The following is an 18,796-nucleotide window of genomic DNA, read 5'->3' as shown; positions in this document are numbered from 1 at the left end:
TACCATTGATAGCCACAACCCCAGGATGACCTCTTGCTTTGGATATGCAGCTAAAAGTCCAACTGCTAGGTCACCTGGTAACTCTACATTCACCCGTTTGAAAATTGCCTTTGCATTCTAGAACAGCTCTACTGTTTTCAGTTTCCTGTCTGCTTGGACCTCGGGGTTTGTTTTTCTACAGCCTTACTACTAATTACTTAAGATGACAGCCAGCCAGCGAAGCAGCCTTTGATGCTATCTAGTTTTGATTTCCATTTTCCTGATAACTAACAAGATGCTTGCTGGCAACTGGCACAGTTGTAACTCTCTAGAGAAGTACATTCTGATCTTTTACTATGGCCCAGATGTTTAAGAAAGAATTAGCACTTTGAAGTTATAGGAAGCCAGACCAAAAAAAAAAAAAAAAAAAAAAACCCAAAAACCCAAAAGAACAAAACCGGAAGCTCCCTGTCACCAGGATCTCAGGGGTTTCCCTAAGCCCAGGCGGTCTCCCAGGAGGAGGAGCAGGCTAGGGCAGGCTGCGCCCCGCTGTTCCGCTGTTCCGGGTGGGAGGGCTACTTGAATGCGCCCAGCGCCCAGCGACTACTTTGGGCTGCAGCTTCATGGTTTCACTTTTGTGTCCTGACGCCTAGAGAACCACTCGTGCTGGTGGCTCCGGTTGCTCACGGGTTGAAGAGACAAGAGACCCCTCCCCGGCACCCCAGAACATCCTTGCTTCGCTTAGTGAGCCCAAACACCTCGGTAGAAGTGAAAATCGAGGTGAGCAACCCTGCTACTCAGCCCCTCCCAGAGCCCAGCTGCCCCTACTCTGGTGTGGTCTCTACTCTATGGCCTTGATGCCTGCTTGTTAAGTTGGGGATTCAGCCTTCCAGAAGCCCCACTATACCAGACAGATTGAAGAGACCCTAGCAGCTAGGGCCTAGCCTCTATGGAGGCCACCAACTAAGGATACAGTGGGACCAGCCTGGTTTGGGCTTGATGCTGGCAGGGGGAGGGTGGGCAACGGGGAGGGGGACCAGCCACTCTCTAGGATTCTGGGCTGAATGCTGATTCTGGCTCACAAATCCCTCCCTGATCCCCAAGGGCCTTCTTCCCTCACTTTCCACCATTAGCCCTGAGGCTCTGTTACGTAGGGGTGTAACTGTTGCTCCACACTGCACAGGTTGTCTGCCTCAGGCCTGTATTGGTCTATGACTCATGAAGGTTTAAGGAGGTCACATAACTCACAGAGCTGTACATGACAGCCTGGAGGAAACCACCAAACCCTGGAACCACTGAACACTGACTTTGCTGTGGGCTCTTGTGCCAAATCCCTTAGAAGTGAGGGCTCGAGTTCTTTCCCCAGCCTTGGCCCTCAGCCAGGTAGCACAACAGGGTATCTTAGACTTCAGCAGGTGACCAGGGGTGACACACAGTAATTAATGGTGTGGATAGTGCAGGACCTGCTACCACAGGCTGCCTCCTCTTCATCTTCAGTCAAGTGTCAGAGACCCCAGGGAGAGACAGATAAGTGAGCCACAGAGTGAACAGAGTGCTCTGTGTTGTGTTGGTCGGGCAGGATGTGCCAGGACTAACAAGGCAAGGCTACTCTGAAGGGATGGGGTCCTGAGTGCTGGGGGCAACTAAGTATGGACATCTGCCATCCGGACCCAGGATCATGCCATCAGCCTTTGAGAAAGTGGTCAAAAGTGTGATCCAGGAGGTGGGTGGCAGCAGAGGAGATCTCATCCCAGTGGACTGCCTTCGGAATTCGACCAGGTTCAAGCCCTACAGCCTCCTGAGCAGGAGACTCTCAAGCTCATGGTTCTGGAAACCCCGTTATATTTGTGTCAACCTGTCAATCAAGGATATTCTGGAACCAAGTGCTCCAGAACCAGGTATCTTCTTTACCCGCTCCCCTCTTCCCAATCCTGAGCCCCCATATTGAATAGAAGAAGGGAGTAGGTGAAGCCCAGCCTGCCATCTTACTGGGCATGTTTAGCTCTACTCCTCTGGCCCTATTTCCAGAGTGGGGAGTTCTTTAAAGGCCCCATTGCTACAGAGGAAAGAGAAGGCAGTGGCTACTGGAATAGGACAGTAGAGCTGGTCTCGTTTTAGAACCGGAGTGTATTGGCCACTTCCAAGTCTCTGACGTCATCGATGGGAACATTCAGGGCAGTGTGGCAGCTTTTTTACCCATTGGAGAAGGGAAAATTTCTGGTGAGGCTGCAGTGTCTGACAGTGCCAGTGCCTCCATGAGTATGTGTATACTGCATGTGAATCCAAAGACCTGGGATATCATGGAGCGTGAAAGGTGAGTCCCTGAAGGGATGACGGCTCTCTAACCTTGAGCATCCATGCTTCTTGGGAAAGTTGCTGGGTTCTGGGCATCAGAAGGATTCTGAGGCAGTATCTCTCAGCACTCAACAGGGAAGCCCAAGAGGAAGGGAGCAGTATAAACAAAGTCAGGTGGGGAGGGATGTTAAACCTTGGTTGCCAGGACTCTATCCTGAAGATCAGGATCTTAATGAAGGGCCGGAGTCCCTTGGAATCAGGCTGAGCTCCTGGTTGATATCAAAAGTGTATTATGTGGAGCTGGAACATTGATGGATCATACATAATGGCGTCCCTCCACAGGCACAGGCATCCACTTCTCTGTGTTTGAACTTGTCATTACCCTCACAAGCAACTAGACACTGTTGGGACTGCCCTGGAAGGGTTCTCAAGCATGGCCTCCAAAGACTCCTGGATTCCCTAGCGTTTCCATCTCACCTGTCAGGAGAATGCTGGGGAGGGAGGCTAGTCCATGATGGGCAAGCCCTGGCAATCTTTCTGTAGGCACCTGCAGCAGCCTGAGAATACAATCCTGCAACAGCTTCGGAGGCGTGGGGATGATGTGTTTGTCATCACTGAGGTGCTGCAGACAAAGGAGGAGGTGCAGATCACCCAGTCCCACAGCCAGGAGGGCTCGGGCCAGTTTACACTGCCTGGAGCCTCATGCTTCAAGGTATGTTATGCTACTCCTAACACTAGCCTAGTCCTACTTGGGCACAGAGCAATGGCAGGAATCTTAGAAGCCGGGGCAACATCCCAGGCAGTGATGGAAGACTCTTCTAAGACCCCTCCAGTAGTAACCAATAGCCCCACTTGCCCAGTTAACTGGAACTGCTAAAAGCTGGAGAGTCCATTACCAATGACAAGCCTGTCACCAACACTCCACTCATAGCTATTCACTCTACACCACTGAGCCCATATCCATCCTTCAGGGTGAAGGCAAGGGCCACAGAAGCCGGAAGAAGATGGTGACCATTCCTGCAGGCAGCGTCCTTGCATTTCGAGTGGCCAAACTGCTCATTGGCTCTACATGGGGTGAGTGGCAAGGGACTGTCTCTAGAGTCCAGACTCTGTGGCAGAGAAGCGCTTCAGCTAGACAGCGGATGCTGTGGGTATCTGGTTGCATGATCTCCCAGACAGGATGTTAAAGTGTGCCAGGACTGAGATGTGGGTCATAGGGGAAGGGTCTCATGAGGTCCCAGGAGCCCTGGGGATAATGGATTGATGACCTGCTTGCTTCTGATTGCTGCCAGGTATCCATCACATCTTGGATGAGAAAGAGAGGACCTTTGAGCCCTCCTCAGGTAAGGTCCCAGACCCTGTGGCCCTTTTTACTTCTTAACTTTGAGGTGTTCTGTGCTCAGGGCATGAGGTGGGCACACACCACATGTGTACACAATGGGTGAGGCTTAACTCAAGTGATGTTGCTGGGCCTGCTTAGCTTTCCATCTGCCCTGGGCTGCCTGTAGAAGGAGGGATGGGTCTGGGAGGGTCCAGGTAAAGATCTCATCCCTCTTTGACTTGATACAATGGTCCCTGGGTCACTAATCAGAACAGCTCTTCCCCTTCCACCATCTGGATTTATTGCCTAGACCACAGAAGAGGAGTGGACCAGGAGCACCATAGCTTTAATCTGCTCGCTGCACTGCACTCCATTGGTGAGAAGCTCAAATTCATGTCAGGTCAGTAATGCCTTGACCACCCTGGAACTCCAATGCTTCTTTATTTACTCCCTGGACCTACCCCTCCTAACTAATGTTCCCCAAGACCTCATGGGCTTCGTGTGGTACTGCCCTCTGTCCCTCCAGATGGAATCCCTGAGGAAGAAGAATTCAGGGAAGACTTCCAAGGCCTGTATGCAGAGGTGAAGACTGGCTCTTTACAGCTGGGGAACTTAGAAATGGAGTTGAGACAACAGCTGCTAGTGGACATTGGGAGGATTTTACAGGACCAGCCCAGCCTGGAAGCCTTAGAGGCCTCAGTGAGTGAGAGTGCTGGTGGTGGACAGGGTTTGGACAAACCTGCTCAGCCTCACTTATTCCTGCCTCCCTCAGCTAGGGCAGGGCCTGTGCAGTGGTGAGCAGGTGGAACCTCTAGATGGCCCAGCAGGCTGCATCCTTGAGTGTCTGGTGCTAGATTCTGGAGAGCTGGTGCTGGAACTCACGGCCCCTATCTTCTACCTGTTGGGAGCACTGAATGGTGAGCATCCAATGGAAGCATTAGTAGGGGACTGGAAGGGAAGACTAGGTTCTATACTGGGCATACTGGAACTCTCTCTCAGTGCAGATCTCTCCCCAGTGCTGAGTGAAACTCAGAGGCAGCTGCTGGCTAAGGCTCTGGAGACAACAGTACTGTCAAAGCAGCTGGAGTTGGTGAGAGAACCTGTCCTTGGGGGTCAAATGGGGCCCTTGGGACATCGAGGTTGACATGGGAAGGTGCTGATTCCCTCAGGCTCAAACTACACTCAGCATTTATAACCTCTTACCCGTCTCTGTTGGTAGGTGGAGCACATCTTGGAACAGAGTACTCCATGGCAGGAGCAGAGTTCTGTGTCCCTACCCTCTGGGCTTCTATGTGACAGCTGGGATGAGGAAGCTCCCACCTGGGTCTTGTTAGAAGAATGTGGCCTAAGGGTGCAAGTGGAACCCCCCCAGGTGCACTGGGAACCAACCTCTCAGGGCCCCACATGTGCTCTCTATGCCTCCCTGGCCCTATTGTCTAGTCTAGGCCAGAAACCTCATTAGCCTGCAGGTCTCCCTTCCAGCAACATCTCCATGTCCTACCCTCCAGCCAGGACAGAATCTTGCCAAGCCCAGCCTCTAGGAAAGCCAAGTACCCAACTCAGTAACAGGGTTAGAATGCAATGACACCCAGGAGTTGGAAAAATTCAATAAATGTACAAACAAAAGCATAGTGCTGCGTTTTTGAGAAATACTGGATCATCATTAGGATGGGAAGCGGGGGGTGTTGCCCACACAAAATCAAGATGGATAGGATGGCTATCACTCCTGTGACCTACAGACAGGCAGATTCTGGGAATCAACAAGTCTCATGGCACAGGGGAGTTCCTGGGCTCTGTGTCTAGTAAGAAGATGTTTCTAACTGATGTGGCCAAGGGTTCTGATCACCCCTGGGAGCTTGCACAGCTAGGGGAAGTGTTTGGTACTCGGTGGGGACCACACCACCTCTATAGTGCAGCTCAGCCTTAGCTTTCTGAGAGGTGGAAGTAGCAACAGCTTCTTCCTGATAGGTGCTTTCTTTCTCAGTGATGTAAACACAGGCCAGAGTAGACCAGATTAAAAGTAGATATGGCAGGTTTCTTAGGAGGCAGCTCTCAGGTGGGTTCACGGATGTCACACGTGGAGGTCAGGGAAGTTGCACATCCAGACTAAAGCAAGAAGGTTTCATGGTTCTAGGAAGTGGAGTGATGACACGTGATCTAGGAGCTGGGACTGTGTCCATCCATTGTCAAAAACTGAGCCCTGGCCGGAAACTCCGAGATGAGAAGTGATGACAAGTTATCCCAGAGTTTTCTCCGAGCAGGTGGAGTTATGGGAAAGAGAAGGAGTTGGGATTTCCAGGCTTGTTCCTGAGATGAGCAGGGGTTCCATCCTAACATGCCAACCTCTTTGGGTCCAGGGGTTCCTGTTCAGATGTGGCTACTTCCTGCTGAAGAGGAATGGCATGAGGTGGGAGGGTGAGGATTTGCTGGGTTCCAGCTCGGGAACTATGGGTGCAGAAGCAATTGGTTGTCTGTCATCCCGCAGACTTCAAAATCCCATTTGTAGAAGCAGAGGGGAAGGCATGGATCTAGAAGGAAAATAGATTAGTATCCTCTGTCCTATGAATGGGCTAGCCTTGTGTGAAGAGCAAAGGCTGCCAGAAAGTGTGGAACTCAGATATGTCCTGGCTGAATGATCAGAGTTCCTTTTTTATTTTTATTTTATTATGTTATTTTTAAAGATTTATTTATTATATGTGTGTGAGTACACTGTCATTGTCTCCAGACACACCAGAAGAGGGCATCAGGTCTCATCACAGATGGTTTTCAGCCACTATGTGGTTGCTTGGAATTGAAGTCAGGACATCTGGAAGAGCAGACAGTGCTCTTAACTGCTGAGCCATCTCTCCAGCCCATGGGTGGGTTCTTTAGATAGTTTGTGGAGTGACTCAGTCTGGGTCTCCATCAGGCTTGTTGTTTCCCCGGGGAACATGGAGGTTTCCCCTTTATCAGTCTTGAGGATGTTATGATCCTCTAATTTTGTAGGGCCACTGAAGCTTGTGAGTTTACACAAAGAGGTAAGATTTAGAAAGGTTAGCATTATCATTTATACTGGCTTGTTTTATGTGTCAACCTGACAAAAGCTGGAGTTATCACAGAGAAAGGAGTCTCCCTTGAGGAAATGCCTCCATGACATCCAGCTGTGAGGCATTTTCTCAATTAGTAATCAAGGAAGGAGGGCCTATTCTATTGTGGGTGGTGTCATTCCTGGGCTGGTAAGAAAGCAAGCTGAGCAAACCAGTAAGTAGCACCCCTCCATGGCCTCTGCACCAGCTCCTACCTCCAAGTTCCTGTCCTGTGTGAGTTCCTATTCTGATTTCCTTTGGTGACCAACAGCAATGTGGAAGTGTGAGCTGAATAAACCCCTTCCTCCCCTACTTGCTTCTTGGTCATGATGGTTTGTACAGGAATAAAAACCCTAACTAAGACATCATTGTCTGTAATCTACACTGAAACTCACATTGTAGGAAAGACAGTAGACACATACCTTTGTGTCATAGTAGAAGCTTGGAAAATGATTTGGGGTGAAAAGCAAGAAGACTCTTTAAGGTGAGCTCAGGGAAGACAAACCTTCTGTGAGACAGAAGGGGCAAGAGCTCCCTTGATCCTGATTTGCAGTATGCTTAGAGATTGTGAAAGAGGGACTTCTTTCCTCTATCCAGAAGCCTGGATGCACATAGATCAGATGTGCTTTCTTGATGAGGAACAGTTTTAAATTTACATTTACAATACAACTGGAGGAAATTTAAAATCTTGAGCTTGTGACTACAATAATAGTGGATCAACAGTGGAAGGCTTTATCAAAGTTAGACTAACAGTGGTTCAGAACTCTAGTGGTTAATAGTAAACTTTTGAACTTTTGAAGCTTAATACAGCAGTAACATAGTGAGAGGTCAGAATCAGAAGCATTTCTCCTGTTCACCTTATATCATTTTTTTATCGCCTAAGTCATCACGGGAGGTCTGAGTCAGGTGTAGAGGTCAGGGGAATCTTGCAGCGCTGACTAGCAATCAGGTTGCTTCTTGAATTATATAGATTTCATAGAATAATGACAGATGATCCTGGAAATACAGATTAATTCATTTTTGTCTCTGGACATGTGTGGGGTTACAAATTCAGTCACAATGAGGGAGTACAAAGAGAATAGCTTTTATTTTTATTATTAGCCTTATAACTTCAACTCAAAAATATCTAAAGAATGTCTCAGCCAAAGGAAACACATGTATTATCTGATAGCCTGCCTGCTTTGGGCTGGCAGCCTTTGCAGTTTTAAAGCACTCCAGACAAACAGAAAATATGTCAAGCAGTCTTTTTTATGAATATCAAACACTAATAAATCATTCTTTTTGCTGTGTAAGTTTGTGATCTCTGTTACAAAGTAGAAAAAGTTTATTTTAGTCAATCTATTTTATCTACTTTTGTTTTATTCTTCCAGGCTGTACCCTGTCCAATGTCAAAAGTCCCCATAATCTATTACAGTTTGAACAATGTTTAAAAGTTCAAAGTTCAGGCTGGAGAAATGGCTCAGAGGTTAAGAGCACAAGCTCCTCATTTAGAGGTCCTGAGTTCAATTCCCTGCACCCACATGGTGGCTCACAACCATTTGTAATGGGATCCGATGCCCTCTTCTGGTGGATTGGGACCTCAAGGAGAAGACAGGGAGGAGGAGAGAAGCTATGCCAGAGAAGAGTACAGGACAGAGCAGCAGAGCCACCATGTAAAGGGACCAACAGAACGTGGCAGAGGGATGCTCAGTTGGATCTAGAGCAGCCATGATGGAACATGGAAAATAGTAACTATGCAAGGTGTCACTAAACTGCCCAGGCTGGCTTGAACTTACAATATTCCTGTCTCAGCTGTGCCACCACCTGTGGTCCTCTGAGGGTTATGACTCAAACCATTTGGCAGTTTCTCTGCCATAGGGTGAGTCCATGTAAGCCCTGATTAGCTTTTGTCCTAAGCTACTGGAACTTGAGTCCTGCCTTCAGACTGACATTACCACTTAAAAGGGGGGAGGGAGTGTTGTTATTTTATGCATATGGGAATCTTGTCTGAATGGCTATGCACCAAGCACACCTTCATGTACTACCTGTGGAAGGCAAAAGAGGGCCTCAGTTTCCTTAGAACTAGAGTTGCAGAGAGTTGTTAGCCACCAAGTGGACTACGGGAGTAGAAACCCCATCCTCTGCAAGACAAACAGGTGTTCTTAATCACTGAGCCATCTTCCTAACCTCACTTTGGTCTTGTGCATAGTGCTTTGCTCACCTCAAGCCAAGCTAGATCTTGTGCCAAGCCTAGCTCATCACAACCAGTTTCTCAGACAGATGTGCAAGCTCTGCCATGAAGTCAAGTTTATTTTGAACGCCTTCCATGGAGGTTCTGGAAAGCAAATGTAAATAGGATCCCATGCTTGTCCCAAAGAGACCCCAGTGTGGGGAGACAGCACCTCCACTCATCAGCACATTGTGCATACCCTGTGTATGTGAGGGGGCCTCCCTGTGCCTTAGGATATTCCAGGGTAGCCATTCGATGTGGAGGAAGCTGCCTGTGCCAGTGCCTGGAGGGCTGGGGTCACACCTGTGGCTGACACTTCCTGACTATCCAGCTATGCCATCTCAGTTAAGCCCTGTACAAGGCCTTGGGTAATGACATACTCATTCACAGTCTGGTGGGTGTGGAGTGATTGCTACAGTACCTCAAGCCAGGGGTGCAATCCTGGCTTGGGCTCTCCAGCATGAAGGGATGTTAGAGACAGCTTCTAGAAAACACCATTCTGTGGGTGGGTTCTGACATGAGTGGGGATAGGAAATGGATTGATTATCCAAAGGAGTGGGACAACAGGGATGGACAGGAGAACAGGTCAATGCCTCTTCAACAAAGGGCACAGAAGCCAGAACAGCTGTAGGGAATAGAGGTAGGAAGAAGCAGGAGTGCTGGATTACTGATGTAACCAGGAAGGCCATGACACATAGGACTCTGGCTAGGCAGACTGAGTCCTAAGAAGGGCACACTCTAGGGAGTGGACAGGCTGCCCTGGCAAAGAATAATTAGATGGACCAAGACTACAAAAGACACTTGAGGTAGAATGTGTCATTGCAACACGGTTTTCACATCACGAGCCCATAGAAAATAGTTACTGGGTGAGGGCCACCAGTGGCCAGCACCAGGCCCACAATGACCCTTCATCATCAGTAAGGCCTCTTCTGCAGAGCTGCTATCATGGGGACTGGCGACAGCATGGACAGTGCCCACAAATCTGGATACCGGGACTGGCTCAGCGAGGTTCAAGGCAGCTCCATCTGCCTGCACGGCTCCGGCGTAGGAATGGACTATCCTCATAGAGTGGATGGGGCCTTGTGGGGTATGAAAGGTGTCAGATGCAGCAGAAGAGAGTGGGGCTGGGTGTTTGGACCTGTGCCCGGGCAAGCAGCGCCACCTGCTGGGCAGGCATATACGCTGTTGAGGAAACTAAGGACTCTGGGTCTCCCTGCAGCTGTCCTAGGTCTATATAAAGGGGCAACTCAGGAGGTGTGGGAGAGGAACCTGGGACCCACCCTAACTCTGTCCTGTTCACTCTTCTCCATAACCCTCCACCTCTCCGGCACTCTACCCCATGTTAGATCTGGTTCACACTCCGTAACAGAGAGTCCAACAGGTCCTGTCTGACTCCTTTGGGCCTAGTATGATAGACCAGGAAACCTACACCAATGCAAAACAGTGAGGTGTGCCCAGCCCTAGAAAACGCTGGCCCAGCTCTCAGAGCCCTAAGTGGGTAAGTTGGCCTCACCTATTAGCACAGTGGCTGCCCTGTGCAAGGTGTCCTGTGGGCTCCACAGGTAGCCCTGGGTCTGACTCAGGAAATGTTGAACATGACTTGGATACCGCTGAACCAAGAAACACAAATGCTCATGGCAGAACGAAAGCTTCAGTCCTTCATGGACAAGGGGCTGGAACAGGTAACATGAACTGGCCTCATAGGAATACGGTGGTCATGTTTAGCTCAGGTGGAGGCTCTGTTTTGAAGGAGAGTGGACTATAGACTCCTATGACAAGTCAGCAGCTGATTAGACCCTGGTGCTTTCTCTACTAACCAAGTGGTGGCAGACAAGGCTGAGCCTTAGGGCTGTCGTAGTGAGCCACAGTAACCATCTCCTCCAGCAGGACCCATCGAAGGGCCTGATCACAGCGGGCTAGTGTCTACTCTGAGCTCTGCAATGGAGGAAGCTAAGAGGTTTAGGGGTCCAGGAGATGGCCATTGGTGGAAAGACAGGGAAGGTGGGCAGAAAAGGTTGGCAAAGCCCAGGGTAAGGTGCTCAGTATAGCAGCCCAAGGGAAGCCCTGGACCTAAAGGTCCTTGAGGTTCTTGTCCCTAGCATGAAACCTTCAGAGAGGCCACAAGGTAGGAAGGGAATAACTGGATGAGACAGTTATGGGACAGAACACTGACCTCAGCAGCATCCTGACTCGAGTCATGTAGAGACAGCAACAGCGTCACCAGACTCTGCAGCTCCAATTTCCCCAGGGGTACCAGAAGCCCCAAATGTGCCTGCAAGGGGCTTCCTACCTGCTGCTTGCAGGGACCTTGGCTGCTGGCCACTTCTGTTGGGAGAACATGGTGGTCCATGTACTACCACAGCTTTTCAACTTACCACCCTTTTTAGGTGGCATACCAGTTTTGGGCAAAAATTCACAAGAAATATAAGATTGTTCACTTGACAGTTACAGTTATACATTTTTTATTTTTAAAAAGGTGAGTTAGTAGCACTGAGACAAGTCACATGACTCTAGTGGGGTACCTCTGAGACAAACTGCTTGCAGGTAGGTCACCTGTTGTTAAAAATTACAGGCTGCCCTGAGTTAGACAGCCAAAACAATAGGCCTCTTTTTGGGTGCAAATACTCATTTGTAGTAAAGAAGGACAAGTTATTTACTCTCTCCTTCTCCAAATGGCCCACCTCCAAGTAGGGTTCACCAATAGAAACATTCATACAGGTGATGAAAGCAGTAGAGGAAAGAGTCTTTAGACCAGGATCCCTCAGGCACCCAGACCAAGTGCCCTATATAGTTACCTGGATGAATCTAGTAGAGGACCCCCCCACACACTCATAAAAGCCTTTCTATTCCAAGACCCTTGTAGGTTCTGGCCATCAGGAGCAAGGGAGGATACAAGAAAGAAAGAATGTTCCCTCAGACATGGAGGCACCATCAATTGATCAGGCTGTCGTCAACAGAGGGTTTCTTCTGACCAGATCTGACTGGGACATTAATGTGGCAGAAGGTAAGGGGCACCTAAAAGCCTACCTGCAGATTTCATTGGCAAGTCTCAAGGTGGACACATGAGGCCCCACCAATTTTGACCAAGGCATGTGAGGTTAAGCAGGGATCAGATGAGTTGCCCACAGCCTTTCTAGAATGTCTCATAGAGGCATTCTGTCAGTACACAGTGTGTCCTTTACAGATCAGGCTAGTAGATATCAGGAAAAAGCTTCAGAGGCTAAAGGGATGGCAGGATAAGTCATTAAAAGATTTAGTGTAGGTTGCTGAGGGAGTCTATCGTAACAGGGAGAAAGAAAAAGTGCAAAGAAAAAGAAAGGAAGAAGATGAAGAGAGATGAGAAAAAAGAAAGGTGTCAGGAAAGGAATTTACAGAGAATCTTGGCTATAGTAGTTAAGGGAAAGCAGAGAAGGGAGACTCCAGTGGAAGGGAGACAGACACTCCTTGACAAGGACCAGTGTGCACATTGCAAGTAAAGGAGCCAGCTGCTGAGCCCGAAAGTGCCCGAACAAATGGAAGCCGGGATCAGGAAATCCCAGGCCTTGGGAAAAACTCCCCCAAATGGTGAAGGTCTTAGCTCTGAGTGAAGTAAGTGATTGGGGTAGACAGGGTTTGGACCCACTCAACTCTTGGTGGACACAGGGGCTCAACATTCAGTCCTCCTCCAAGCAGATGGACCCATTTCCAAGAAAAGATATTGGTCCAACGAGCCACTGGCACCAAAATGTGTTTATTTAGGGACTACCTGAAGCACGGTGACCTAGAGATGGGCTGGGTATCCCATTCATTTATGGTCATCCCAGACTGTCCCTACCCTCTGTTGGACTAAGACTTACTCTCCAGGATGGGGGCCAGACACACTTAATGCCTGATGTGCTGCAACTAACTGGCCCAAAAGGAGAACCCTTCGGTGGAGGGAAGACTTCTCCTACTGACCAATGCCGGGAAACTGCTTTACAGACAGGAAGTTTTCTTGAAGCTGGTCAGAGACAAACAGGTGCTGCTTTGATGGACAGCACAAATGTCTTTGGGCTGAACTTCTACTCCACACCCCCGGGCACGTCGGCACAAAAAGCAGCCTCGGAACTTGGGGCTGGCAAGAAAATTAACATCTACACGGACAGTAGGAATGCCTTTGCCACAGCCCATGTAACATGACTATATACCAAGAGTGAGGACTGCTGGCATCAGAAGAAATCTTGGATCTCTGGGATGCCCTGCAATGATGAAGTCAGCAACTGTGAGTACTATCTGTTGCCCAGGACACCAGAAGGGAAGAGACACAGTGGTCTGAGGCAATAACCAGACAGATCAAGTGGCTCCAGAAGTGGCTATGCAGGAGCCTTTCTCGGTTATGGGCCTGCAGGAGACACCCACTAGGGATTGGGGCTAGATTAACGGATGGCCTCACTTAAAACCCACAGAAGAAGAAAGGACTCAGGTTTCTAGCCACCTACCAACTGTTACCTAGAGAAAAAGGACAATGGTGCACACCAGAAGGGAGAACTATACTCCGTGAAAAGCAAATCAAAGACTTCCTAGGCCAAATGCACAGATGGACTCATGTGAGAGATAAGTGCATCCAAGCAGTCAAGGGATCTAAGATGTATAATGGGCCTCAGGTTTTGGGCCAGAGAGAGAGATAGTAGAACAGTGCAAGGTATGCCAGCAAGCAAATGCTTATGAGGCCAAGAGTAAAAAGGGTAAAATACCTAGGGAAGAACAGCCTAGAGTATATTGGGAGGCCAATTTTGCAGAAGTTAAGCCAGGAAAATATGGAGACCCTCTAGTACTTGTAGATACTATCTCTAGATGGGTTGGGGCTTTCCCTACCAAGCAAGAAACAGCTACTGTGGTGACCAAGAAGATATTAGAAGAAATCTTCCAGAGGATTCAAGTGCCCAATGTAATTGGATCAGATAAGAGTCTTGCTTTCGTTTCTAAGGTAAATTAAGGATTGTCAGAGATATTGCTGACTAATTGGAAACTCCATTTTTTCTACTGTCCCCAGAGCTCAGGGCAGGTAGAGAGGATGAACAGAACTGTAAAAAGAGATCTTAACTAAATTGCCCTTGGAAATTGATGATGGCTGGGTGGTGCCCCTTGTCCTGGCCTTGTTCTGAGCCCAGAACACCCCTCTTGTGTGGGACCCCCACTCCCTTGATCCCGGCTCTTGACTCCCCTCTCCCCACCAATGACTTTTCAGGCTAATAAGGATATTATGTCTGGATTGTAAGCTTTCCAGATCAGACACCAGGAACTGGGGCCTACACTTAGTTATCTGTCTAATGTAGGTCCCCCTGAGGTTCCACAGGATTAAACAAAGTAAAAGAGGCTGCTCCTGGTACTGTTGACCATCCCGACCTCCGTTGAAGTGGATGGAGTAACTGCCTGACTGCACTTAACTCAGACCTGCACCTGCACCGGATGCCAACTGGAGAGCAGCCAGACACCTGAGCAACCCCCTCAAGCTCAAGATCACCTGCCATTATGCAAGGCCAAGGAAACCATAAAATGGCTATGGTGTATCTTCCTTCCCGTGTTGAGCCTCAGCACCCCATACAACCTTTCCAAAGTGACTTGGCAAGTACTCTCAGCCATTGGAAATGTGGCTTGGTCCACTATGGTGGAACACCCGCCTTGTGCCTGGTGGCCAGACCTTGTCTTTGATCTCTGTAAGTTAGCAGCAGGCTTTGACTCCTGGGATATCCCCACCCTAGAGACACAGGGGTGGAGATTACCCAAATGTCTGGGTCAAGGGACTTTTGAATCTAAACCCTGTCACAGAAGCAGCCTTAGAGGGTGGGACTTAGGGTGTGTTCACCCAAAGTTGAGAAGTGTCCTTCGAGAAACCCCATAGATGTGCACTCCCAAGATGAGAGAAGCCATCAGCAAGCCCCTCAGTGTATGTGTGTAAAGGGACAGCTACTACTTTTTCTCTGTTACCTAAGGGTGTAGAAAATTGAGAAGTACATACTAGAGACCCTCCAGAGAGTGGGAGGAAGATAGTTAAAGATTCAATGACAAAGGTACTGGAGGGTCTAGCCAAGAGAGAGAGAGAAAAACCCCAAAGATAGTTTGAGTCTTGGTTTAACTTCGATCTCCCCTTAGTTTCCTACCTTGATTTCTACATTGTTAGAACCACTGATAATTTTGTTCCTGCCTCTGACTTTGGGCCCTTGCATTTTAAATCCACTTAGTTGCTTTTACTAAAGATTACATAGGTACAGTACAGTTGATGATCCTGAGATAACGATATCAAGAGCTAGATACAGAGGACCAGAGATATAAGGTGCATAACTATCCAATAGCTTCAAGATTGAAGTATGCACAAAGAGAAAGAGGGGAATGAAGAGGAACTTTGGATCACTTGTGCCCCCCCTCCATGGAAGACATTAATTAGCATTCCTTAGTCAGAGGACACTGGCTGGATTAACAAACAGAGGAGGAAGGGAGAGGTTGATTAACATTCCTCAGACCACAGGGGGGTGAACCCACCTGCTAGTGGGGAAGGCCCAGAGCACATAGACATATTCTACAGGACTGACCAACCCTTGCCACTTACAGACAGACAAGGGAGACCCTTGCCAACTCAAAGACCAATCAGTTTAAAAGTCACACTGTTCTGCCAATCATATTGTGCCTAGTCACTGTTTCTCTAGTCCACCCCTTAAACTGTATAAAAACTGACCAAATGGGCTGCCTGGGGTCACCACTCCACCTTTGGTGTAGGAAGCCCCAGTGCAATAGATCATCAAAGTTCCTATTGATTTTGCATCAGTTTATGTCTCCCCCCCGCCCCCCCCCCCCCCCGTACATTAAGGAGGTCTCTAGTAAGCTAAGGATCCCCAAGAGTCTTACAGTGTAATACAAATTCTTTTCTTTTTCTTTCTTTCTTTTTTTTTTTTGTTTTTTTTTGTTTTTTTTTGTTTGTTTGTTTTTTTGAGACAGGGTTTCTCTGTGTAGCCCGGGCTGTCCTGGAACTCACTCTGTAGACCAGGCTGCCTCGAACTCAGAAATCCACCTGCCTCTGCCTCCCAAGTGCTGGGATTAAAGGTGTTCGCCACCACTGTCCTGAATAATACAAATTCTTGAAAACCAAAAAATAAAACAGAAGTAAAGCAGAGCTTATCACATCCTGCTGAAAACCCGCAAGAACCACCCTGCACTCAAAATGCTTCTTCCAACAGGGTGCTGTGGCCAATGGACCTCATCTCAGATAGAAACAGCAGGCTCTCTATGGGTTTGAGGCCAACCTGATCTACATAGTGAGCTCCAGAACAGCCAGGGAAACAAAAAAAGACCCTGTCTCAAAACAAATAAACAAAGACTACTTGTCCTTGCTCCTGACCTAGAGCTGGCCAGACTGGAGAGGGAGAAATAAGGAACAAGGCTGAGCAAGGCTCATAAGGGTCAGTACTGCTTAGACAAGGACCAGGGGTACCCGGTGAGGAGATATCCTTGGTATATAGAAGGGGAGGTAAGGGGTCTGGCAGCTGAGGCGAACTTGGACACATCCATCTATACTGGACCCTACACTCCTTGGAGCCTCCTCCTGAAACCAGCAAGGAGATGGACTCCTGACCAGCAAATGAGTTCAATCAGAGCTCAAGGTCGACACAAACCCCACACACCCTCTACCTGATGAACTGGTTCTGGGTTTTCTCAATACAATATAATGTTTCCCTTTTGTCTGAATCAGTAGTCAACAAACCCAGAACTTTTCATTTAAGATTATTTTTAAAGTCCCAAAACTGTGAACAAGGAGTTGCACCAGTCAAGCTCCCATCCAGTCCAGTGCCCTGTCTTCATCATGGAGAGACCACACCAGGTTAGCACCACAGCTATGGGCCCCTCCAATAGAGAGGGCCTGCACATCTCTAGAGTCAGAATATGAACGAGCTTCTTGATTTCTGGGGTCCTGGTAGAGAACAGATCTGTTTAGCAATATGTCTTCAAAGGTCGGACGGGCTGCAAACATCCTATCCCTGAAGAGCTGGGAGATGTGGAGGAAGGGACCTGGCAGCAACCTGTTTCTAGAATGGCCAAGCCTGGGAGAAGGGACACTCTCAAGAGCCCTACCTTAAAGCTGGGGCTCAAGACACAATGCTCCAAAGCCTAAGAGAGGTCTGGGATGGCTGGTTGTGAGGAACTGTGTGCTGAGGGTAGGTCCACAGCACCTGATACCAGAACACTGTGGCCCTGAGGAGCCTGCAGCTAGATTGAGTGCTTCTACTAAACCCCAGGTTTATTCAAAGCATTTTTTCTTTATTTTTATTTTATTCTTTGTCTTCTTGTGTGTCTGTCTACCATGTGTGTGTAGTGCCCATGAAGGGCAGAAGAACACACTGGATGCACTGGAACTTGATTACTAGCTACCATGTGAGTACTAGGAACAGAACTTGAATCCTCTGTAAGAGTGTGCATGCTCTTAACTGCTGGGCCACCTCTACAGCCCCCTGGGAGTCCACAGCTTTTAGAATAAATGTCTGTATTGAGAAGCAATTCATATGACATATACTCCAGCCATTTGAAAGTGCATATTTCTGGGAGTCTAGTATATTCAAACATGTATAGGCAAGGTGGTTCATGCCTTTAAGCCCAGCGTTCAGGAGGCAGAGGCAGGTGAATCTCTGTGAGTGCCAAGTCAATCTTGTTTATCTTGTGAGTTCCAGGCCAGCAGGGGATACATAAAGAGACCCTGTCTCAAAGTTCAATTAAATAAACAAGTGCATAGATAAATAAACCTCTGTGGCTATTACACACACACACACACACACCACTCCAAATCCACTAGGAGTTTCTCCCTCTTTTTCCTTCCCTTAGTCACTGGCAAACACTAACAGATTGACTTTTTTTTCGGGATTTCATACAGGATAACTTGCACAGTGATGGGGTGGTTGGTTGGTTGGTTTGGTTTGGTTTGGTTTGGTTTGGTTTGGTTTGGTTTGGTTTGGTTTTGGTCTGGTTTCTTCTGCTTGTGGCCATGTTGTCAAAGTTCATCCACATTCTGCAGTGTATCTTAGAAGTGTATTCATGCCTCCCAGTTGCCATGCAAGCACCCTACTGTGGTTTGATGACAGAGCTTAGTTATAAGGCACAGTCTTGCCTGGTGTGGGCAGGGTCCAGAACTGGGAAAAATACTACACACATTTACTATTTTTTAAAATCTATGTATGAGTTGATGGACATTCAGTTCACTTAAGGGTGATCTGCTTGACTCTTTCAAATGTTACCACAGAGACCTGGAGACACGGTTCAGGGGTTAAGAGCACTTGCTGCTCTTACAGAGGACCAGGACTGAGTTCCTCGCACCCACATATGGTGCACATGCACGCATGCAGATAAAACACTCACACACATAAAATAAATATTTTTTAAATCTCAAGAAAAACTTTAAATACTACCATAAACATTGGCATACACATATCTGTTTGATTTCACAGTGCTTATTTTTTTAGATTTATTTATTTTATGTATATGAGTACACCACCATTGTTCTCATCAGACACACCAGAAGAGGGCATCAGACCCTATTACAGAGGGTTTTGAGCTACCATGTGGTTGCTGGGAATTGAACTCAGGACATCTGAAAGATCAATTGGTGCTCTTAACCGCTGAGCTTGATGCTATTTAGTTTTGATTTGCATTTTCCTGATAACTAACGACCTGCTTGCTGCCAACTGGCACAGTTGTAAACCTCTAGAGAAGTCCATTCTGATTTTTTACTATGGCTCATGTGTTTAAGAAAGGATTAGCACTTTGAAGCTGTAGGAAGACAGACCAAAAGAAAACTAAGCTCCCCTGTTACCTTGATCCCAGGGACTTCCCAGGAGTGCTCTGGGCTCTGGGAAGGAGGAGGACCCTAGGGCAGGCCACGCCCCACTGTTCCAGGAAGAAAGGCTACTTGAAAGAATCAGCCTGCAG

The 18,796-nt window shown here is 48.1% G+C and overlaps 1 protein-coding gene across 2 annotated transcripts; it reads left to right on the top strand.

The window, feature by feature from the left end:
- Positions 1–540: 540 nt before the first annotated feature.
- LOC114634841 (gasdermin-D-like) lies at positions 541–5,226 on the top strand. Of its 2 annotated transcripts, none has more exons than XM_028783439.1 (11): positions 541–759; positions 1,654–1,877; positions 2,098–2,293; positions 2,818–2,986; positions 3,246–3,348; positions 3,567–3,617; positions 3,906–3,995; positions 4,122–4,177; positions 4,368–4,512; positions 4,612–4,685; positions 4,815–5,226. In XM_028783439.1, exons 2-11 carry the CDS (start codon positions 1,658–1,660, stop codon positions 5,055–5,057), a joined length of 1,347 nt encoding a protein of 448 aa, XP_028639272.1. In that variant the 5' UTR covers positions 541–759; positions 1,654–1,657; the 3' UTR covers positions 5,058–5,226. The 2 variants fall into 2 exon arrangements, with proteins under 2 accessions (XP_028639272.1, XP_028639270.1); XM_028783437.1 differs by having other exon boundaries at positions 4,122–4,294.
- The last annotated feature ends 13,570 nt before the right edge of the window (positions 5,227–18,796 follow it).

This window comes from Grammomys surdaster, unplaced genomic scaffold (genome assembly GCF_004785775.1).
Source record: "Grammomys surdaster isolate TR1022 unplaced genomic scaffold, NIH_TR_1.0 1129, whole genome shotgun sequence".
In the NCBI taxonomy this organism is placed as follows: Eukaryota; Metazoa; Chordata; class Mammalia; order Rodentia; family Muridae; genus Grammomys; species Grammomys surdaster.
Note: the sequence above shows the minus strand (reverse complement) of the source record. Positions and strands in the feature narration are given on the sequence as shown.

Excerpts from the sequence above, each read along its gene's own strand:
- LOC114634841 (XM_028783437.1), top strand. The coding sequence starts at position 1,658 with ATGCCATCAGCCTTTGAGAAAGTGGTCAAAAGTGTGATCCAGGAGGTG. Across the intron at positions 4,295-4,367 it reads TGGAAGCCTTAGAGGCCTCA|CTAGGGCAGGGCCTGTGCAG; the intron begins GTGAGTGAGAGT and ends TGCCTCCCTCAG. Across the intron at positions 4,686-4,814 it reads TGTCAAAGCAGCTGGAGTTG|GTGGAGCACATCTTGGAACA; the intron begins GTGAGAGAACCT and ends CTCTGTTGGTAG.